Genomic DNA, 23328 nt, shown 5'->3' on the forward strand with positions numbered 1-23328 from the left:
CACAGGCAGGTTTGGATACTTCTCTCTCCTTTAAATCTCTGACCCTGTGTGTGCCCCTTCTCCCCAGTAGAACCACCAAGAGGAGCCCTTATAGCTGTTTAGTGAACACTTACGACGTTCTAGGGCCTGTATATATGTGACACTTAAATCATGCTCTCTCCCCCTTCCCCACCCCCCAGTCTTTTCCCATTCTCACACCACCACCAAGAGCTAGTATTGCTACTACCATTTTCCAGAAGAAGACACAGGGGTTCAGGAAGGCTCCGGGTCTGAATATGAGCGAGGGGTAGGGATTGGTCTCAAATTTAGAAATGCCTGATTGAGGAGTGCCCTGTAGCCACCAATGCCATGTCATCCCTACATGACACATACACTCTGCCACCAAAGCCCAACCACTCAGGATCTCATTGTCCACCCTTCGCCCCGCCTCCAACAAACACTCACTCCTCCGTGTTCCCAGGGCAGCAGCTGGGGAGTGTGGAGCACCACCCAGTGGTGTTTGTTCTTTAAAGTTGCTTTGGAAAGCTCCTGCTTCACCAGATGACTTGGAGGGAGCGGAGCAGTTGCCCTGGCAGAGTGAAAGAGACGACTCCCAAGAGTCAGAGTGAAGGTCACCACGAGCCTGGGGTAAAGGGCACCCGGACTGAGGCCTGTGGAGTGGGGAGTCACCACGGCATCTTGAACAGTGCAGCAAAATGATGAGGCTCCTCTAACTTTTTGGAAGCCAGGAACATGGGTTTTCACCCTTTATCCTTGCATCCCCCTCATGACCCAGAAAGGAAAGGTCTTATTGGTCCATTGTACACACGGACAAAGTAAGACTTCCAGAAATCCAGCAGCTGGTGCACGTGACTTGAGTCAGTGAAGGAGGCAGCTAACCCTCTCATCACGCTGGTTGAGAATGGTGGTGATGATGGAGGTGATGGCGGTTGGTCACGGTGGCAGCAGCTAATATGTCGTGAGCTTGCAGCGTGACAGCTCTATCAGGCAAGTACAATTACCCCTATTTTCAGATGAGGAAACAGGCTCATAGGAATGGATGAACATACCCCAAGGTGACACAGCTTCCAGGCAGTAGAAAAGGGATTCGAACCCTGGCAATGTGTCTCCAGAGTCCAAGCTCTTAACCGCTGTCCCTTCTACTGCTTGAGGACACTTCCCCACCAAGATGCCAGCAAAATGGATGCTTTACTCCAGCTCACCTTACTCCATCTACCCACACTGTTCTCAGAGACTCACTCTCTGCTGTGTACTGTAGACACGTCTTCCCCTCTCTGAGCCTCTGTTTCCATGTCTGTGCAATAGAATTTAAACTAGCTGAGCTCTGAGGTCCTCTGAGATCCTATGCGTCTGTGACTCTCTAACAATAGTGGCTTAAGGATTTCTCTCTTGCTAACAATTTGAATTTGTCCTTGAATCAGTTGCCAGAGTAAAAACAGTCTCAACTCTCCTCTCCTCTACCTCCTCCTCTTTCTCCCTCTCCCTACCTCCCTCTCTCCCCTCCCCTTCTCTCCTTCTCTTCTCTCTCCTCTCCCTTCCTCCTCCTCCCTCTCTCTCTCAATCTCTCAATTTTCAGCCTAATTATGGTTAACTCTCTGTTATTTAGAGACTTATTATCCAAGCTCATTATGAGTAATTATTCAGTCTGGAGGGGAAACAGCAACACTGCTAGTTTAATTTAATGCTTACCTAGTTCACTTAATTAGCAATAGGTCTTGGCAAAACGATGGAATGTACGGGGTCCTGGCTTGGTGCGGGTTGGGGAAGGCTGAGTGCTGTTCTTGGGAAGATAAACAAGTTTCAGGGCAGAATGTGGGAGGAGTCAGGAGTGAGCTGCCAGCGAGCTGGGCCATGCCACCTGTCCAGGCTGAGGACGGCCTGTGACACTGGAGGACTGCACATTCCACGGGCTGGAAGGGCCTTGGGTCAGGTAGCACTTACGAAGCACCTGCTATGTGCCAGGCCCTGGGCAAGGCGCTGAGCAAACCTTATTTATTTATTTTTTTTATGATAGTTACAGAGAGAGAGAGAGGGAGGCAGAGACACAGGCAGAGGGAGAAGCAGGCTCCATGCACCGGGAGCCTGACGTGGGATTCGATCCCGGGTCTCCAGGATCGCGCCCTGGACCAAAGGCAGGTGCCAAACCGCTGCGCCACCCAGGGATCCCCAAACCTTATTTCTAATGCCCCATATCTGGGACTTGGGCATTCAAGATAATTGAGATAATCAGCTCTCAGAGCGAGTATGTTCTGTTTTCGGTAGCCTGGCAGTAACTTGATTTCGTCAAGGAAAATGTTGCGCACTTGATGCTGCTCTGTCTGTTACATCTCTGTCCTCACCAAGGGAGGCCACAGGCTCAGGGTTTTGGGCAGGCAACGGGATCTAGCTTTGTTCAGTTTTGGCTTTTCTGATAGTTTTCATCTATTTATGGCAAATGATGTTGAAATATAGAAGTGATGTAAAGTTTCCATTGCAGAAAAAATAAGTGAATCGTCATACAGAAAAATATGACGTAAGAAGTCAAGGTGGTGTCGTTGCCAGGGAGGAAGGAGAACAGAAAAAGGACCGTTGGGTGCTCGGGGTGAGGGATTTATCTAGCCAGGGGGCAAGCTGCGCCCCCTCCACTCCCATGCCCCCAACAGACATAATCAAGCAGGGATGACCGAAATCCTGGGTCAGAATCCTGCACTCGGCACCAGGCTCCCACCAGGAGGTCAGAAGGACCCTGTGGACCATCCTTCCCAGCCAGCCAAAGCACCTTGCAGCTTCTCCCAGGCACCCCTGTGCAAACCAGGACCTTCCAGTCCCTTCTTGTCCCTCTTGTCACTCCCATGGCCCCTTTGCCATCTAATACTCTCTCATTTCTCCTTGGTCCCTCATTGGTCTTTGTGGCCCTCCTTTGTACCACTAGGTAAACTGAGGCCCAGAAGGATGCCTCCACAGCCAATTAACAGCAGAGCCACGGCCGTGCTAAAATACCTTTCTGGCTCAGCCCTGGTATGTTTCTCCTTTGTCTGCCAGCCATGGGGTCCAGCAGCAGGGCCCTTTCCTGGAAGTGCCACTTCTACTCCTACCCACCATCTAATACACCTGTCCTGTGGCCCGTGTGAGAGTCCGTGTGTTACCCTTCCCAGGTGACATGTGTCTCTTTAAATCAAGAGACACAGCTCTGTGTCTCTACCCACAGAGAGGTGGGTGGCAAGGAGGGGTAAGGGCGTATGGAAGTGTGCCCACCGTGCTTCTCGAACACCGCCTTTGGCTACTTCCAGAGGGTCGGGAGTATTGCAGTCCCCAGTCAAGCCTCCCTCTGCCCTGTTGCAGAGCCTACAAGGTTTGGCCTGAGTAGCCATCCTTGGGCCTTTCGCACCCCTTCCCAGCTAGAAACTGCCCCAAGATACCAGAAAACAAAAACAAAGACAAAGAGGTTCAGAGCCAACAGAATGTCTGTTCTTATCCCAGCTTTACTAGTGGCTTTGTGGTCCCGGGGCAGCCCCACATGCTTGCTCAGGCCAGCCTCTTGCTCACACGCTCATAGGTCACGTTTCCGATGGTGGAGATCTGAAAGAGCAACCGGAACACAGGGAGTCAGTGTGGGAGACCCTAAGTGAGATGGAGCACAGCTGGGGAAGACGGGTGTCCAGTCCCAGCCCTGAGTGGAAGTCAGCAGGTTGCACCATATCTATGAACCTCAGTTTCTCAATTTGTGACACAAGCCTCTGTGCAGACTCAGTGTGGCAAAAGTGCTAAACAGATGTTAGGCTGATGTGGCTCTTCGTAGTATAATCTTCCACCTGTCTGTTCATTGAAGTTCACCTACTCCCAGCACTTCCCATGTGTTCTCCCATTTACTTCTCCCAACAATGCTGTAGGATTATACCCATTGTACAGATGAGAAAACTGAAGTCTAGAGGAGTCAAGTAACCCCTTTAAGATCAAGAGGCCACACTCAGCCTCTGCACCACATAGCATTTATGGGGTCCCTGTATTTGGTGATGGGAAGATAGAGTCCCTGTCCTGGGGGAAGTGTAAGATTTTATGGGAGGTGTAGGCAAGGGGGTGCTGTTTAGTGAAGGCCCACTGTGTGCTGTGTTCCGGGCCCGAGGCCATCAAGACCCACTGGCATGGGACACACAAATACCCTATCGTGAGTTGATCCTGATACCCAACAGAGGAAGCAGCCTTCTCACGGGAAGTAAGTGGGTGGCTGCAAAACATGGAGTTTTGTGTAAGCAGTTTTGTCAAGGGCAGCAGTGTGAAGTGGTGTGTGAAATTGCAAATGGAGCAAGATAGAGTAGAGTGGGGGCTGCAAGCAGGGAGGAGGCTGAGACTTGGTCTAGAGAGAGATGATGAGAGCATGGTGAGCCCGGCCAGGGAGGAGGGATGCCCACCTAATGCACTCCCCATTGGTAGAGAAGGACAGAGGTGACCGGGAAGATTCTGGGCCTCTAGGAATGGGGGATGTGCAACCAAAACAGCTTCTCTCTGGTGCCCAATCTGTGTGCATGTGTGCATATGTATGCACACGCGTGTTCGTGTGTGTGTGTGTGTGTGTGTTGGTGACAACCCTGAGCTCTGGGCACTGCTCATACCATGCAGGCTCCAGAGTCAGGAGCCTCTAGGAATCAGTAAACAGGTTTGTTCAGTTTGGGAAGATTGATCCTCCTTTTGGGCACAACCTACTTCTGGTTCCCCTGCCCTGGGTTCTCCCCACATACTTCACAGGCCACGAGCTTTGCTTCTGGGAGTCAGAACCCACTGGCTGACATTTAATGTAAAAATGTGTCCAAAGCTTTTATCAGATATTCTAAGAGGTCAATTTCTATTGACCTGGCCTATTTCTGACGTGGGACTTGATCCTAGGACTCCAGGATCATGCGCTGGGCTGAAGGCAGACTCTCAACTGCTAAGCCACTCAGGCATCCCAGATTTGTATTTTTTAATTAAAGACCCACTGGGGGACACCTGGGTGGCTCAGTGGTTTAGCGCCTGCCTTTGGCCCAGGGCATGATCCTGGAGCCCAGAGATCGAGTCCTGCATCGGGCTCCCTGCATGGAGCCTGCTTCTCCCTCTGCCTGTGTCTTGCCTCTCTGTGTGTGTGTCTCTCATGAATAAATAAATAATATCTTAAAAAAAAAAAAAAAAAAAGACCCACTGGCCTGGGAAGAGCTGGCAGAGAGCCTGGTCCTGAAGCCAGCCAGTGGGACCTGCCTCCACCATGAACTAGCTGTGTGGCTTTGGACAAGTTACTTGTTATCTCTGAGCCTCTATGGCCTCTGTGTAAAATGGGAATAATGGGAGGTCACTGAGTCTCTTGGGCCCCTAGACTGGGTTTGAGATGAGGAAAATGAGAAAACAAGAGGGAGAGAAAAAGAGAGAGGGGGGATTGGGGAGCCTTGCGAGGGTAGGCTAGACCCCAGGGAGCTCGGACTCACAAGGGGAGAATGAAGTGTGGAAGAACCTACCTTTTGCTTTTGACTTCACATCCATTTCTTTCACCTGGGGAAAATTCTGGAGCCCCAGGAGAGGAAATGGAAGTGAGGTGAGAGCAGCACCTCCAGTCTGTGTTTATAGAGCAGCAAGTGTGGGAAGGGTCCATCCACAGGGGTGTGTGTGTGTGTGTGTGTGTGTGTGTGTGTGTGTAGATTTCTTAATCCACTTCTTTTAAAAGGTTTGATTCATTGCCAATGTTTAGCAGTCTGGAGATTTCACAGGAAAGTGCAAATTTCCAGCTTCTCTAGAAAAATCAGAAGGCCAGGCAGGAAGGGCCTGAAGTCCCTTGGGGAAGTGCAACAGCAGGGCCGCTGCCCTTGCAGGGCCCACCGGGACTCTGGGGAGGGGCCCTCGGGCTTCTGCACTCGTGCCCCCAAGGTGGCAGAGTCACTGGCGAGCGTGCATTCCCAGCACTGGCAGAGAGGCTAGGTGGCCTCCAGCTAAGCATTAGCTCCCAGTGCCTCAGTCCCCCCACCTGGAAGATGCAGATAACAATTGCCTCCCTAACAGGTTTATTGTGAAGAGCCAACAAGATGATGTACACTGGGTGCTCAGCACAGAGCCCAGTGCATGGGAAGTGCCCAGAAGCCAGGGCCCAGAGGCCCGTCTCTCAGGGGCCATGGCTGGAGGCAGAAACTTGTTCTCATCACTGTCCCAAGAACCAGCAGGACACTCACCTCCACCAGTTTGTCACCCACAACCTCCGAGGTCTGGTGATAGTTGGGGAAGTCCACCACGATCTTCCCCCCGTCCATGTGCACGGTGGCCTGGAAGAGAAGCAAAACGCTGACCCTTGCTTGGCAGAGGGCCCCCCACAGGCCAGCCCGGGAGGGAGGAAGGGTTCCCAGCAGCTCTCCCAGCTGTCCCCTCTGGGATTTAATTTGCCATGTGGATGTACGATGACATATATCCAAAGATAGAGATAGCACGCACAAGTCACTCAGCCTTGCCGTGCCTCAGCTTTGTCACCTCTAAAATGGGGATGGCAACTGGACCTGCTGCAGAGTTCTTACGAGGATTGGACGATTTCATATGACATGTGGGAAGTGCTTAGAGCGTGGTGAGCCCTCCTTGTCGACTGTGGAGTTAGTTCTATGATCCTCATTGCTAGGATGATGGTGATGTCGCCCAGGATGTGGATTGCGGCATTGTTTGTAATTGTAAACAACCTAAACATCCAGCCTGGACTCTCCACCGGTAAGTAACCTGAATATCTATCAAAGAGGGACTGTCAAATGAATGATAGCCTTTCCTTACTTTAGGATACCGTGCGAGCATTGAAAAGAATAAGGCAAGTCAATACTTGCTGACACAGAACGACATCATGAGAAATTGTTAAATTTTTTTTTTAAGATTTATTTATTTATTTATTTATTTATTTATTTATTTATTTATTTAATGATAGACAGAGAGAGAGAGAGAGGCAGAGACACAGGCAGAGACACAGGCAGAGAGAGAAGCAGGCTCCATGTCGGGAGCCTGACGTGGGACTCGATCCCGGGACTCCAGGATCACGCCCTGGGCCGAAGGCAAGCGCTAAACCACTGAGCCACCCAGGGATCCCCGAAATTGTTAAATTTTTAAAATACACAAGTGACAGGGCACCTGGGTGGCTCAGTGGGTTAAGTGGCTGCCTGCAGCTCAGGTCCTGACCCCAGGGTCCTGGGATGGAGCCCTGCATCAGGCTCCCTGCTCCGTGGGGAGGCTGCTTCTCCCTCTGCCCTTCCCCCCTGGCTCCTTCTCGTTCTCTCGGTCTCTCTCTCTCAAAAATAAATAAATAAAATCTTTAAGAAATAAAATACACAAGAGACAGAATAGGAACATTATGACCACTTATTCTCCACCGTGGCAGCCTACGGGGCAGAATATTCACGGTCACGGTCGGGGGCGATAGAGGGGACCCAGAATGGGTGGGAGACCCGAGGGACCAGGCTCAGGAGGATGAGGAGGGCACCTTCAACTTCTTTCTTAGGTAAGATTGCGGTTTCGAACGCGCATGAATCCGGTTCTAGGGCTGTTCATGTCTAGCCTACACGGAGGTCACGCTGTCTGGAGCCAGGCTGCCTGGGTGTGAAGGCCTGTTGGGCCGTGGGGCCGGGGCAAGCCACCAAGCCCGTGGCTCAGCCCAGCTCCCTCATCTGTAAAATGGGCCCGTAATTGTAGCGACTCGGTAGGAGTCCCCGCATTAACACGTGTGACGTATTCAGCAGGAGTCTGGGCTACACGAAGTGGTAGGCAAATGTTCATTAACATCTTGAACAGTTTCTCTACAGCGTCTGTTATTGATGTAGTGTCAAAAAACTGGGGGGGGGGGGTTAAGTTGCCGGGTAATTCAGGCACTTAAGGCTGGAGGCTGGAGGCTGGGCGGGAGAACAGAGGCTCGGCTTGGGGTGCAGCCCCAGGGGACACGCTTGAGACCAGGAAGGGGGGGTGGCCAGTGGCCTCTCACCTTGAACTTCTTGCCCCCCATGGTCTCCATGTCACACTCCGTGCCGATGGTGAACCTGTTGGTCATGGAGTGGCCCCCCGGGTAGTGCTGGGACCAGGTGAAGTTCTGTCCATCCTGCTGCACCTCCGTGACAATCTTGAAGTTTCGGCCCCTTTCGATAGCGTCGCTGGGGAGCCCTGGCCCGGGGACAAGGAGAGGGGTCACGTGGGAGCCGCCTGCCACCGGGGCCCTGGGAGAGGGCTTCCTCCGTGGGGCAGGCCGCGCGCTGGGAGGAGCACATCCCAGCTCCACCAGGCCCCGGGAGCTGGGAGGAGCCACTGCCTCCCTGAGCCTCAGTGTTTCCATCCACAAGATGGGAGATAATAAGGCCCATCTCACGGGGCTGTTGCAGGGATGGAATTAAAGTGATTGTGTCTTGGAAAACTCCTGGTGTACAGCTGACAATACCAGCCGTTCCGCTAACGCAATAACAGACAACTGACACTGTCAAGGTCACAAGGTCTGGAATGAACGGGAGCATCAAGACTGTCTTCTAACGCTCTTGTTTCACAGATTAGGCAGTGAGGACCCCGAGCGGGAAAGGGGCTCCGGGGAGGCTCACAGCAGCCCCTCGTCTACAACGGAGGCTGGCGCCCTTTCAGCACCACCGGGTTGGAGGCGAAGCCAGGTAACTGTTCCTTCGGGGCCACTCCCAGAACTGACTCTTGTCTCCCCAGGGCCCCGGGGCACACCTGCCGTGCTGTCACGGCCTCTCTGCCCACTCGGAGGACCTGTGCTCCCCGCCTCCCCCCCCCCCCCCCCCCCCGGCCCAGGGCCGTCCCCTGACTCTCTACAATGGCATGCCTTAGACTTAGAGCATCAGGATTTGTGCGGGATTGTCAGGGCCATGGACCCATGTTTGTTGAATGGCCCGATGAACGCATGGCTGGTCGAACCTGGTCTCTGTACTAAACCCTTGGTCCCCTCTCCCCGGGTACCACTCATCATCTCATCGTTGAGTCCTGGGTTCTAATGATCTCTGCCCCTATTTTACAGTGTGACCCTGGGCATGTCGTGCTGAGGCAGCCCATCAGCAGCGTCAGGTTGGCCCTTGCATATAGCAGGTGTTCCCTATACGTCTGAATGAATAAGTTAAACCAATCAAGTCTTCAGCTCACCCACTACCAGCTGTGCGACCTTGGACTAGTAACTAAGCTTCTCTGGGCCTCAAGGAGTTTGGATTCGCGGCCCCAGGCTGACTGTGACAAACCAGCCCAGGGAAGGGGTGCTCATGTACTCACTCACCGAGGCGCTTCATGAACTCGTCATAATTCTTGTCACTCTCGAACTCGTACTTGCCGTTGAAGGCCATGCTGCTGGGAGAGCCGGAGGCCAGAGAGCACGGGGACGAGAAAGAATGGCCTTGCGCTGAGGAGCCCAGTGCCCCAGCTTATAAACCCTTCCACATGCTGGGGCTGGGCCCCTAAGTCACCCCATCTCTCCCTGCAGCCCTGAAGAGGAAGCGCTTGCTGTTTTATGACGTGGGCAGGACCTAGAGGAGCAGAGCCCCGAGGTTATTCACCCTGGGGAAGTGCTGGCTGTAAGCACTGCCACTCCCAGCAAGAGCGGTGGCAATGCCATAGCATCTGAGGCCTCATCCACCTCTCCCTCCTGCCTTCCCTCTGTCTTTGCCCTGCCATGCTCCCAACATTCCTTATTTACTTGTTCACCCCCTACCCCCATTTATCCACCAAAGTGCTTCGAGCACCTACTGCATACAGGACTGGCACTGAGGCAACACGGGTGAATGCAACGTACACCTTCCCCCAGAGAGCAGCCAGTCTAGTCCAGAGACAAAACGCGGGCCTGCAGAGAACCCTCATGCACACTGGATGTGCTGAGTCCCTAGACAAATGCAGATGTGTGACCTGGGGCCCAGGGAAGGAGCAGGCCCTGCAGCTGGGGGCAGGGTCATCTTTGTATAGGAGATGGCATTTGATGCGGGTCTGGAAAGAACCATAGGACTTGCATGTTTAGAGAAACAGGGCTGGAGAAGGCAGGGAACACAGGGAAACAATATTCTAGGATGAGGGAACAGTGTGATGAAGCTGGGAAGGGCCATGATGAAAGGAAAAATGAGTCTGGTTGCAGCAAAGAGCGCTTGAAGGAGAAGAGACACAAGCAGGCTGCAGATACTGCCAGCAAGGCGAAGCAGCAGCCCAGGGGCACACGGAGCAGCTTGGCGCAGGAGCTGCCGGGGTCCACTGGAGACCCGCCACATGCCAGGCTCAGGCCAGGAGCTCCATGTATTCGGACTTCACAACTGGGAGGGCGGGGGTTCAGACCCCAGACCTCCAGCACCGCTACACGCTGGGCCTCCATCTCCCCCTCGAGAACTCCTGCCCTGCCTGCCCGATGGGACTGCTCCCTGGGTCAGACTGACTGACCGTGCCTTCTATAAGGACTCTCCTTTTTCTTATTATTAATGATGGAAATTTCTGCAAGTCTGTCACCTTTGGCAGAATCAGCTCTTCATGAACCCCCATCATTTCTTTGGGACTGAGTGGTTCCTGAACAGGTGAAATCCACTTTGCCCCATTTTGCCGATGTTCAATCTCCAGTCTTAGAATTCCTTTCTCCTGCCAGGGTCTTATTTTTAAAAAGTCATAAACACACACACATACACACACCCACATCCTCCTCATCATTATCGTGATCACAGATTTTCTGATAAGTTATATATATTAACATTTCATGAGCCAGAGCAACTAAGTCCTATCAGTTGATACAGATGGCCCTTGATAATGGTTTTTTATCTATCCTACTAAACTTAAAAATGTATACATATGGGGGATCCCTGGGTGGCTCAGTGGTTTAGCGCCTGCCTTTGGCCCAGGGCGCAATCCTGGAGTCCCGGGATCGAGTCCCGCATCGGGCTCCCGGTGGGAGCCTGCTTCTCCCTTTGCCTGTGTCTCTGCCTCTCTCTCTCTATGTCTATCATGAATAAATAAATAAAATCTTTTAAAAAATGTATACATATACTTCTTACATAAATGAGACTATATTGTTCTGTAACCTCATCTTTATACAATGATATGGGTATATGTCTGTATCATGACATATTTCACATCCCTTTTGATAGCTCCAGAATGTTCATATTCTATTGTATGTCACAATTTACATAACCATTGCTGGATCTTCAGGTCATTTATAATCTTTTTCTATGACAAATAACTGAGATGAACTTTTTTTTTTCAATTTTATACCTCTATTTGACAATCAGCAATTAGTTCTTATCTACATTAACTGTCTATAGATTTTCAAAAGTGGTGACAGGTACCCACTTAGGTAACCCACATATAGAGCTTGTTTGGTGAATTTTCCTCCTCATGATGTTTTTTGGACAACCGTACAAAGGATTCGAGGAGATGGAACATTCCTTATTCCCTTGGCCCAGACAGCTTTGTTGAGCTTGGTATCAGTGCACACATCTGGAATTCCCATCTCCTTCATGGCAAATTTCTGGATCTTTTTGAGTGCCCAAGGGGCATGCTTCTCGAAACCCACTCTATGGATGCATTCGTGAATGTCAACGGTGTGTTCTTTGGTAACTACCTTGATGATGGCGAATGGCCCTTCTTGCCATCCTTCTTTGCAGGAGTCATTCTGCCTGGCTCAGGGTTGGAAAGTTAAGATAAACATTCTCACTCACACCTCAGTGTACATGTCAGATTATTTACTAAGGATGAATTTATAGACATGAAACCCCTGGAACAAAGGGGTTTTTGTATTCATATTCATATCTGTAACTCTACCACCTGTCCAAAAGGCTATAGTGGTGTCCATTCAACCTAGAGCATGTGAGGATTTCTCCTCTTTGATACTAATGACGGCGTAACAACAGCAGTAGTAGCTAACATTTATCAGGTGTTTATTATGCATTGGGTACCCTGCTGAGTGTTGTTACACAGATTATCTCATTTATTCTTCAGAAGGACTCTATGAAGTCAGCACCATCATTGTCCTCATTTTGCCAAGGAGGAAACAGGGCTTCAGAGAAGTAACTTGCCCAAAGCCACAGAGCCCCTGTGTGTAGTTTCTACTTATTACCAAATGCTACTACTTAACAGCATTTAAAGACACTTCTGAAAACACTTCATCACTCATCATCCTAACACAGTGTTAATTTTTTTTCTATTTTCCTCCTCCCTCTTTCACTCTTCTCTTGTCTCTTCTCTCATCCTTGCTTTCTTACCCTAATTATGGCAGAAAAATAATAGCCATAATCACCACCTAAATGCTATATTCCACTCCATTTTTCTTTGCTCAGCATTAATTTGCAAACACAGTCCCATGTTTCCATAAAGCTGCCATGTTTATTATTAAAAACAGCTGCAGGGCACCTGGGTGGCTCAGATGGTTAAGCATCTACCTTTGGCTCAGGTCATGATCTCCAGGTCCTAGGATCAAGCCTCATGTTGGGGTCCCTGCTCAGTGGGAAGTCCTCTTCTCCCTCTCCCTCTCCCCCTGCTTGTGTTCTGTCTCTCCCTCTCAAATGAATAAATAAAATCTTTTTTAAAAATGGCTGCATAATGTTTGCTGTTGGACTTCTGGGAGGGGAAGTTTACCCCACTAAATGTGAGGCCACAGTGAGCTTCTGATGTAATTTTAATTTTTTTAAGATTTTATTTATTTATTCATGAGAGACACACGGAGAGAGGCAGAGACATAGGCAGAGGGAGAAGCAGTCTCCCCAGAGGGAGCCCAATGCAGGACTTGATACCAAGACCCCGGGATCATTCCCTGAGCCAAAGGCAGACACTCAACCACTGAGCCACCCAGGTGCCCCTGTATATGATTTTTTAAAAAGCATTCCCTTCAACTAAAGTCTCAGGATGGGATTCAAAGTTATGGTATCTGGAACTTTTTTTTTTTTAAGATAGATGATGATAGATAGATGATAGATATAGATAGATAGATAGATAGATAGATAGATAGATAGATAGATGATAGATAGATAGATAGATAGATAGATAGATAGATAGATAGATAGATAATAGGGATGGTGCCTGGGTGGTTCAGCAATTGAGTGCCTGCCTTCAGCGCAGGGAGTGATCCTGGAGTCCTGGGATCGAGTCCCACATCCGGCTCCCTGCATGAAGCCTGCTTCTCCCTCTGCCTGTGCCTCTGCCTCTTTCTGTGTGTGTCTCATGAATAAATAAATAAAACCTTAAAAAAAAAAGATAGATGATAGATAGATAGTGGCAGTGGGCAGAGGGACAAGAGAAGGAGAAAAGCAGACTCCCCACTGAGCACAGGGGCAGGGCAGGGGCTCGATCCCAGGATTACAAGACCATGATCTGAGCTGAAATCAAGAGTCTGATGTTTAACCAACCAATTGAACCACCCAGTACCCTGGGATTTGGAACATTTTTATAGCTCTTAACATGTTTTGCCAAGTTGTAACTCAACTGGTTTTATATCCAGCTTGTCTGGGTGCTGAATTTGGGAGGATGCAGAGTTTAGACCGTTTTTGGTACTTTCCCCAAACATACTGTCCCCCAACATTTCAAACTATGCCATCTTGAAAATCTATCTCTTTTCATTTTAATAAACTTTATGGTGGAAAGGGCTTTTAATTTTCTTATTATAAAAGTAATTGATGTTCATAGTAGAGAATTTGGGAGGAGCTAATCACAGATAAATTAAGAACTACCTAGATCCCACCAAAGGTTCTTTTTTTAAAATTATAAAATTAATACATATTCATTGTTTAAAAAGACAAACACTCAAAACTGGGTAAAGTAAAAGTGAACGTCCCATATCCCAGTACATTCTCATTTTCAAGAATCAGTTGCTGTTAAATTCAGAGTATAGTCTTCTAGACATTTCCCAGATGCACACAAAAATACTTTCTTTTCTTTTTAACAAAAATGAAATCCTAGGATAGTGTTTTATCTTGCTTTTTTTCCATCTAGCAATATATCGTGGACATTAATGGATGTTATTTCTTCATGGAAACTCAAAAATATCCCACTATTAAGAAGGACTTTCCGGGGAACCCTGGGTGGCGCAGCGGTTTAGCGCCTGCCTTTGGCCCAGGGCGCGATCCTGGAGACCCGAGATCGAATCCCACGTCGGACTCCCGGTGTATGGAGCCTGCTTCTCTCTCTGCCTATGTCTCTGCCTCTCTCTCTCTCTCTCTCTGTGACTATCATAAAAAATAAATAAATAAATAAATAAATAAATAAATAAATAAATAAATAAATAAAAGAAGGACTTTCCAAGGACATCTGGGTGGCTCAGTGGTTGAGGTCTGCCTTCGGCTCAGATAAGATCCTGGGGTCCAGGGATCAAGTCCCGCATCAAGCTCCCTGCAGGGAGCCTGCTTCTCCCTCTGCCTATGTCTCTGACTCTCTCTCATGAATAAATAAATAAAATCTTTAAAAAAAAAAAAAGGACTTCCCAAATGGATAACTCCACTAATAGAATACCTTATGTCACCTGGCCTAGGTAGGGGAAAACAAAGGAGCATTTGCCATCTTCCTATAAACCTGGGAGGAAAATAACTTCACTGCATTAATTGGCATGTAAGTTAGATAGAAGGTGACAGCTGGTTGGTGAGCTAGAGAGGCTTAGGGGATGGAGTATAGACTCCTGGACTCCCTTGAGGTCTCTAGTACTGGAGGAAGTATGTACTTTATAGAGTCCCACCTTCATGCCTTTGGCCTGCCTGGAATGACAGCTCACCTTTCATCTGTCTTTCCAAATTCTGTCCTTCCAATTCTACCTCCACTAGGGAGCCTTCTCTTATGATACTGACTTCTAGAGCGTCCCTTGCAGGAATCCCCATAGTGTGTACCATCTGCTTGTAATGGCTCACAGGGAGACCTGAGCTTCAGTGTTACCTGCACGAGTCTTCATGTATTAGCTCTGAGACTTTAGATACGCAACTTTCATTCACTCAGCAAACTTAAGCTGAGCACCTGCTGTGCTCTATACTCTGGAAACACCAAGTATCTGCCTTCAAGTCTTGTGGGAGACTCAGGCTAGGAAACAGGTAGTTACAACACAGTGTAATAAATAAGATAAAGGGAGGATATTGTGGGAAAACAGAGCTAGCACACTGACCACCTCCTAAAGATTAGGGAAAGTTGTTCTGAGAGGAATTGGTCCAATCAACCAGGCTTAACTTACTCATTATTAAATGTGGATTTAAAATAAAAACCGTATCTCAGAGTTTTAATGAAATTAAATTAATTTATAAATAAAGTGCTTAGCACAGGATTCAGTATCTCCTAAATGCTCATTGAATGACAGTATTATTCCCACTCATTGGCAATTTGTCCAGCTTATGCGCCTACTGTTTCAAATTAATAAATATTTATTATAGCATTAATTTAACTCTTCACAAAATGTGTCTTTTATTGCCCAATTAGACTGTAATCCCTTCAAGAAAAGAAGCTGCATCTCATCCCTCCTTGTAGATTTGTACCTAGGAGACTCTGGGATACCATTGATTTCATTTTATTTGTTCAGATCAGTCTGCAATAGACTATGAGGCTGTGTTCTTAAAAAAAAAAAAAAGAAAAGCTTTATTTTATTTATTTATTTGAAAGAGAGAGCTGGGGGAGGGGCTAAGGGAGAGGAAGAGAGAGAATCTCAAGCACTTCATGTTGGGCTCAGAGCCCAACTCGGGGCTAGGTCTCATGATCCTGAAATCATGACCTGAACCAAAATAAAGAGTCAGACGCCCAACTGACCGAGCCACCCAGGTGTCCAGGAGAGTGTGTTCTTTATTTTTTTAAAGATTTTATTTATTTATTTGAGAGAGACCGAGCATGGGCAAGGGTGGAGGGGCAGAGGTAGAGGGAAAAGCAGGCTCCCTGCCAAGCAGAGAACCCCACACAGGGCTCCATCCCAGGACCCCAAGATCATGACATGAGCTGAAGGTAGATGCTTAACCAACTGAGCTACCCAGGTGCCCTGAGGTTGTGTTCTTTACAGTGTGGTCTTCATCATACACTGCTGAGGGTACAGGCAAGGGAGACTTGTGAAAAATGGGCTCCTAGGCTCTAACCCCCAGAAGTTCTGACTTGGTAGGTCTGTGTGGGGCCCCAGAATCTGCATTTGCCATACTCCTGGTGGTTGAGCTGCAGTTACCTGAGAAGCTCCAGGCGAGGGGACATGGAAAAGAGTGGGTAGGATGGACCAGACAGCCTCTCCAGGGCCCCACTTAAATTTCTTACCCATTGACTTCCTTCTGCAGGTCAGAATTGCTTTCTCCTCAATAGCTACTAACTCAAGGTCAGCATCAAAGGCAGGATGGGTGCGGTGGGGGTGTGGGACAGGACAACGTTGGCACCGGGATGCCTGACTCAGCAGCCCTCCTCTCCCCTTCACTGCAGTTTATGAGTGCATCTGGCCCTCCATCCCTCCTCTCACCTGTGCCCTGCCTCTTCCCTCTTCAGCTGCGGTTCGCCTATTTGCTCAGATACTTATTGAGAACCTTCCAAGAGGGGTAAATGAACTCAAACTGCCTCCATATCACAATGAGTTTTTATGGAGCAATTGAGCTAATAGAGCAACTCTAACCCAATGGAGATCAAGAAGAGCCTCAAGGCTAATGCCCCTGGGCCACCCCAACTTCCCACCTGGCCTCTGGCTCCTGCTTCAAATCAGCCACCATTATTCTGAGAGTAACTAGCCTAGGGAGTGAGAAATGCAGGTGCTTTAGTCCATGGTTGGAAGACAAGTCCTCCTCCTAACCTCCCCACCCCAGGACCTTCCAGCACCTTACATGGAGTAAGTGATTGATCAGGGTTACACATTCCTTAATCAAACCTCCTTCTTCTTCTTTGCTCAACCAAAACTCTGAAATGCTAGTTGGGGTTGATCCTAGAGCATCAAGGCTAGATGAGATCTCTGAGGGGCAATTTATTCCATGATGATTTTCCTAGCTCTGCTCTCAGGTGTCGGAAGCTAAGAAATTCAGCATTCCCTTGGAACAGTCATTATCTTGTTAACCCACAATTTGAAGCAGAAGTGATGGAGACTCTGAGACCCAGAGGCCAGGGTTTGAATCCCAGATCTGATATTCACTGTCTGGGTGACCTTGGTTAAGTCATTTATCTTCCTGTGTTTCTGTTTTCTCATGAGCTAATTAAATAAGTTAATTTCGGTAAAGCATTTTTCACAGAGCCTAACATACCTTGTTTCGGTACCCTTTGCTTTATTCTGCTTTGCAGATGCTGCATTCTTTACAAAACAGTCGAGCAAGTCTACTGGCCCTATTTTTCCAACAGCATTTGTTTGCTTTGTGTCTCTGTGCCACATTTTGGTAATTCTAGCAATATTTCAAACTTTTCTATTACCATTATATTTGTGACAGTGAACTGTGATCAGTAATTATGAGTCACTGGAAGCTAAGGTGATGGTTAGCACTTGCAGCAATAAAACGTTTTTTCAGACATAATGCTACTACACACTTAGTAGATTGCAGCATAGTGTAAACATAACTTTTTTTTTTAAAGATTTTATTTATTTATTCATGAAAGACACAGAGAGAGGCAGAGACATAGGCAGAGGGAGAAGCAGGCTCCCCATAGGGAGCCTGATGTGGGGCTCGATCCCAAGATCCTGGGATCATGACCTGAGCCAAAGCCAGACACTCAACCACTGAGCCACCCAGGTGCTCCTGAACATTTATATGCACTAGGAAGCCGAAAACTTCATTCAACTCACTTTGTTTTGATATCCGCTTTTTTTGCAGTGGTCTGGGATTGAACCTGCAATATCTCTGAAGGTTGCCTGTATATAAAAGAGTGTTACGTAAATGTTGCTGGGGCAGGCCAGCTGTGTAGTTTCAACGCTGCTATGTCTGGTCACCAGCTTTGTAAAAAAACAATCATCTCCATCTTTGCTAAGCGTCAGAAACCCCAGAGTTTGGTCCTCATTCTTGTCTGTTCACTGAGCACTCACTCCCCTGGTGAGCTCTCCCTGTCCAAGGCTTTAAATACCTTCTATGCAGATGACTCTCCAACTATCTTCTCATCTTAGACCACCCCCTGTGACTTATATCCAACTGACTATCCAATGGCTCCACCTCATGTCTTGTGCCATCTCAAACTTAACCTGTCTAAAACCCTTGTTCTTCAGACCTCAGCAAAGCCTCCTCCTCCCCTGTACTTCTTCAGCTCCATTGATAGGGAATCTCAGGAGCCAACATCCATTCCCAACCTTTAAGGTGCTAAATACTTTACAAGAATTACCACTCAATTCTCCCAACCAATCAGTTAGATAGGTTCTGATATTATCCCCACTACTTAGATGAGGAAACGGAGGTTCAGAAATGTCACACTCAGGTGGTAAGTGGAGATGACAGTCTGGCTTCAGGTCCTGCCCTTGTGTCCTCTCACTAAATGCAGCAATTTGGTTTGGATGCAGGCTCCAGAACCAACCAATTCTTGGAGACCATTACTGCCCCTGCAATACTTATGGAGGGATCCCAAAGTGTCAGACCCTGTGCTGAGTGTTGGACACATGGCATCTTGAATTCCCAAAAGAGCTGTTATTATCCCTATATACAGAAGAGAAAATCTAGGCTCAGAAAGATTAGATGACTTATCCAAGATCACAGAGCTTGTTGTTGATGACACTTGGATTTGAATTCAGTTCACTCTGACCTGAAGTGGTACTTAACACCACTATGGATCCTCTCAGACCTCTGATGAAAGCAGAATGTCAGTCTCTGGTTCTAACAGAGTTATGACCCATGCGTTCATTAATTAATTCATTCAACATACATTTCCTGAGCACCAGGGTAGGTGTTAGAGAGCAGAGATACACAGCAAAACAGTCCCCACCCCAAGAAATGAAGCTCTACCCTTATAGATCATCCCCTTTGCCCTACTGCACCTTCCAATTTTAGCCTTACTTTCTTTCCTATCCAGCCCACTGATGCATCACTTCCTCTGCTGGGACCCTCAATGTTCATTGGTTACTTTGGCTTCATAGGCCCCATCCTTGGGCCTCTTCTGCCCCAAATTGTCTTTCCACCCACCCATCTCCAGGACTGCTGACTACAATCAGGAGAGAAAGCCCAGTGCAAGGGAAGAGAGGGTGACACCACCACAAATTCATGATCTTCCCTCAGCCAGGTTTTGAATACTCAGTAGTCCTTCCCGTCATCACTGGGTGGTCATCACCTCTTACCAAGTCTTCTACATCATTCTCACCACCCAAGTCCACTCCAGTCCCAGCCATCACTTTAATGACCACATAGTAATCCACAGTGTGGGTGTATTGCAACTTATTCAACCAGTCCTCATTGTTGGACAATTAGGTTAGGTAGGAACAAATACATACATGAATAGGAAACACCACAATGTGGAGAAGACAAAACAAAAGCATTATTCAAGGCTACCAATGAACATGAATAGTATTATTTGAGGCAGGTGGGATGGGGCTGAAGTTCTGGTAGATGTTCATGGATCATGAGATTTATGGCAGAGTGGGCTTCATAACCATCCATGAATGGAACCAGGAGGCAACATTTTATACATATACGTGAATGTTTTGGAGCAGGTTTATGGCTTTCATCAGGTGCTCTAGGGGGCCTCCCCAAAAGTGAAAGGCCACGAGTGTGGTCTATAATTTGTAACAAGCACTGATCAGAAGGGCCCAGAGAATTTATTAAAAAGATCAGTGAAGTAAAAACGTGAGTCTAAATCCCACACAGACCAGGGGATAAAGCCTGACTCTTCAATTTCATTTGTATACCTTTGAGTAACTTACTAAAAACATTTGAGCCTTTAAAACAGGAATTTAAGGGGCACCTGGCTGGCTCAGTCCATAGATCACATGACTCTTGATCTTGAGATTATAAGACCAAGCCCCAAGATGTAGATAGAGATTACTTTAAAAAAAATTCTAGGGGGGATCCCTGGGTGGCGCAGCGGTTTGGCGCCTGCCTTTGGCCCAGGGCGTGATCCTGGAGACCCGGGATCGAATCCCACATCGGGCTCCTGGTGCATGAAGCACCTGCTTCTCCCTCTGCCTCTCTCTCTGTGACTATCATAAATAAATAAATAAATAAATAAATAAATAAATAAATAAATAAATATTAAAATTTTTAAAAAAAATCTAGGGATGCCTGGGTGGCTCAGCAGTTGAACATCTGCCTTCAGCCCAGGGTGTGATCCCGGAATCCCTGCAGGGAGCCTGTTTCTCTCTCTGCCTGTGTCTCTGCCTCTCTCTCTCTGCATCTCTCATGAATAAATAAATAAAATATTTAAATAAATAAATTAAAATTTTTTTAAATCTAAAAAAAAAGTGTTCATAGGTCATACAACCATACAGGAAGAGTGACCTCAGAGACAGTACCCAGAGATGTGATGGGAAGTCCTGTAGCCTTTGGTCTGCAGGGCAGCCTCCTCCCTGGAGACGGTATTTGCCAGACAAGGAAAACCCTTGTTTTCTGTTTCTGCTCCATGTCTCTGTTCCACTCTCTTTTTGAGCTGATGGAATGTCTGACTGTTGTAGGCACAGCCCTTCAGATTACAAGTAAAGAAACCCACTTGAGAGAGGCTTGGCCTCTTTAGGTTAAAATAAACTATACATACTTGTTAATATTTGATCTTCTAGACTTTTTAAAACAACAATTCCACATGGTTCAATCTAATGTAAGGATGCAGGGCCAACTTAGGGAACCCAAGGGGTGGAAATGGAGTTGGGTGTCATGAGGACCTAGGACCAGGAACTGGAGAGCATCAGGAATCAGCTTCTCTGCTGTCATGTGCAGCTTCTCTCTCTGTGTCTACTTGATTCTTGCTTCCTGCTGTCCTTTCTCTGCTGTCCACGTGCACACACACCCGGGGGCTTTCAGAGCAACCAACAGACGCTGCTGAGTGGGGAGAGAGAATCTGATTGGTCTATCGTGAGTCAGGTGTCTGCCTCTCCCACCCCACCCCACCCCATCATCTGTGGGCAGGGAGGCAGGGGTCTTTATTGCAAGCAATGGAAACAGATGTGAGCAGAAAAGAAATTTATTGGAAGGATAGAGATTAGATCACAGAATTTTCAGAGTTGGAAAACAAGCCAGGACAGGAGAGGGTAATCAGCTAGAACTATGGCCTCAGTTGCATCACAGAAGTGGTTTTGTTGGGGGACGCCTGGGTGGCTCAGAGGCTGAGTGCCTGCCTTCAGCCCAGGGTCTGATCCTGGAGTCCTGGGATCGAGTCCCACGTTGGGCTCCCTGCATGGAGCCTGCTTCTCCCTCTGCCTGTGTCTCTGCCTCTATCTCTCTCTCTGTGTGTCTCTAATGAATGAATAAATAAAATATTTCAAAAAAAGAAGTGGTTTTGTTGGGATGTTGTTGCCAGTACCCCCAAAAGCTGGACTGGGCAGTTTGCATCCCTATCAATGGTGAGACGGCTCACTGGCATTGTAGCCAACATTCCCCTGGGCAGTGGGTATGTCCCCCTAACTCCTTCCCACTCCCAACAGATACCAGAATGGATTCTCTTGTCCCTGCTTCTTTGTATCACCAGCTGCAGAGGAAATGTCCCAGTGGGAATGTCTGATTGGTTGAGCTGAAGTCATAAGCAGGCACCTCATTGCCACTGGATGATGAGAACATGAGGCCCATCTGGCCTTTGCTGCTTCATACTGGGAAGTGGACCCCACCTTCCACCAGAACCCGTGCTGTGGGGAGTTCTCTAAACATAGGCAAGAGTGCAGATACCCACCAATGTGTCCACTGCTCAGGTGGACAGGGACAGTTTTGAAGAAGGTACTGCGGGATGAGCAGACACCCAGAAAGTCTCCACAACAGTGACCTCTCTCCCAGGATCCTGCCCAGCTCACGTGCCATGCCCTCCAAGAAGCCTTTTTCTCCTTCCAGTCTAGTCCATCCAGGTTTGGTTCTCTTCTGCTTAGAATCTGCATAGGAGGACACAGGATTGAATTGTTACTGTTACTTTTCTACCAGAGATTGAAGCAGAGGAGGGCAGGAAGTCTACCCTGTGCGCTTCTCTGTGCCCCATACAGCGGCTGACCCAGGGTGGCCTTGTAGTACGAACGGTTACCAGTACTTGTTGGTTGCCTCAGTCGGGGCTTTTCCGGATGTAACAGACACTGATTCTTAGTGATAAACAAAAAGGGAATTTCTTGGGAGGGCATGGGCAGCTCGTAGAAAGGATAGAAAAGCTAAACCACCAGACACCTCAAGATGCCACATAGCGCCAGGGAGCAAGAAGGAAAGACCAGTGAATCACCTTCGACCAACCTCCATCCTTACAACACTCCACTTAAGACTCAAATTCACAAGCTCTGTGCAGTGGTAGCATCATAGCCAATGAGGTTTATCTTAGGAGTGATTATTGCTAATTGAAAGACTCAAAATTCCCAGCTTGGCTAACTACTGGCTGTATCATTTGGGCAGGTGACTAAATTTCTGTGCTTGGGTTTCCACATCGGCAGAATGGGGCTAACAAGTCAACCCACCTCCTGGGAGGATGGGATAACACCATGCGCTAAGGTACTCAGAAAGGGGATGGCACCTGCTCTTACAGGAAAGGGGAATGTATGTTCTTACAAGACCTACAGGTCCTCTCTCCGATTTCTTAGCTACCTAAGACTGGAAAAGAAGATTGCTCACCCCACCTCCACTGGTCTAATCCTGACTTGGGGCTCTAGCCAGGAAGGAGGAGGAAGTGTAGGAGGTAGATCCAACAACATCCAGGCAACCTCACCTCCACACTCACAACCAAAGCAGCCCATGACCCTCAGAAGATACTGCTTCGGGCCAAAGTCAGGTGCCAAAAGGTCTTCATCCAGTTCCCTGTGCAATTATTCATCCCCCACTCTCCTGCCTCTGGCTAACTGTGATTAATTCCTGTGGCAGTCACAGGAATCACTCCTAATGAATTTCTAATGAACTCATTTGGTGTTAATGCAGTATGTAATTCCGCAGGACACTCATTATAATTTAGCCTTATTAAGTCTCCAGTTATTGGGAACCACTATTGCTCTAAGCTCATAAGCAAGAGAAAAGTAATTATCCAGAGCAGGCAGTTAAATTATGGAAAGGATTGGACATTCAGAGAAGGCCAGGAAATGGCTACTCCTAATTTTTTTTTTTTTTCTCCTTTGGGGTGTACAGCTCTGCAGAGAACCGGCTGTGCAGGTCTTTGAGCTGAGGCAAGAGTGTCCTCCCTGACTTTATATTCTGTAATGTCAGAGCTGTGCGGGCTGCAGCCTGCATGGTGGGATTTTTAGGGCCCCTCCAAAGCTGGCCCCGCCCCTCAACGGTGCACTTGCCTACTGCCTGGATCTGAATGGGCACCACAGGGACGGATTCCTTTGCTTCGGAGGCGCTGTTGCACGTTGGGAAGGTGACCTATGACGCA

General features: G+C 48.1%; 1 protein-coding gene, 1 long non-coding RNA gene and 1 other non-coding gene across 3 annotated transcripts; 2 read left to right on the plus strand and 1 right to left on the minus strand.

The window, feature by feature from the left end:
* Positions 1-477: 477 nt before the first annotated feature.
* On the plus strand, positions 478-12452 carry LOC140632365 (uncharacterized). The gene is made up of 3 exons (XR_012029899.1): positions 478-987; positions 8492-8606; positions 8975-12452. It is a non-coding gene; the product is annotated as an uncharacterized lncRNA (long non-coding RNA).
* On the minus strand, positions 3442-9448 carry FABP6 (fatty acid binding protein 6). Its single transcript, XM_072824302.1, has 4 exons — positions 9224-9448; positions 7940-8115; positions 6168-6257; positions 3442-3558 (listed from the first exon to the last, which is right to left on the minus strand). Exons 1-4 carry the CDS (start codon positions 9288-9290, stop codon positions 3505-3507), a joined length of 387 nt encoding a protein of 128 aa, XP_072680403.1. The 5' UTR covers positions 9291-9448; the 3' UTR covers positions 3442-3504.
* Positions 12453-22245: 9793 nt separating the features above from the next.
* Positions 22246-22392, plus strand: LOC140632834 (U4 spliceosomal RNA). Its single transcript, XR_012030504.1, has one exon. It is a non-coding gene; the product is annotated as a U4 spliceosomal RNA (small nuclear RNA).
* Positions 22393-23328: the final 936 nt, after the last annotated feature.

The sequence above is a fragment of the Canis lupus genome, chromosome 4, assembly GCF_048164855.1.
Source record: "Canis lupus baileyi chromosome 4, mCanLup2.hap1, whole genome shotgun sequence".
NCBI classification, from domain to species: domain Eukaryota; kingdom Metazoa; phylum Chordata; class Mammalia; order Carnivora; family Canidae; genus Canis; species Canis lupus.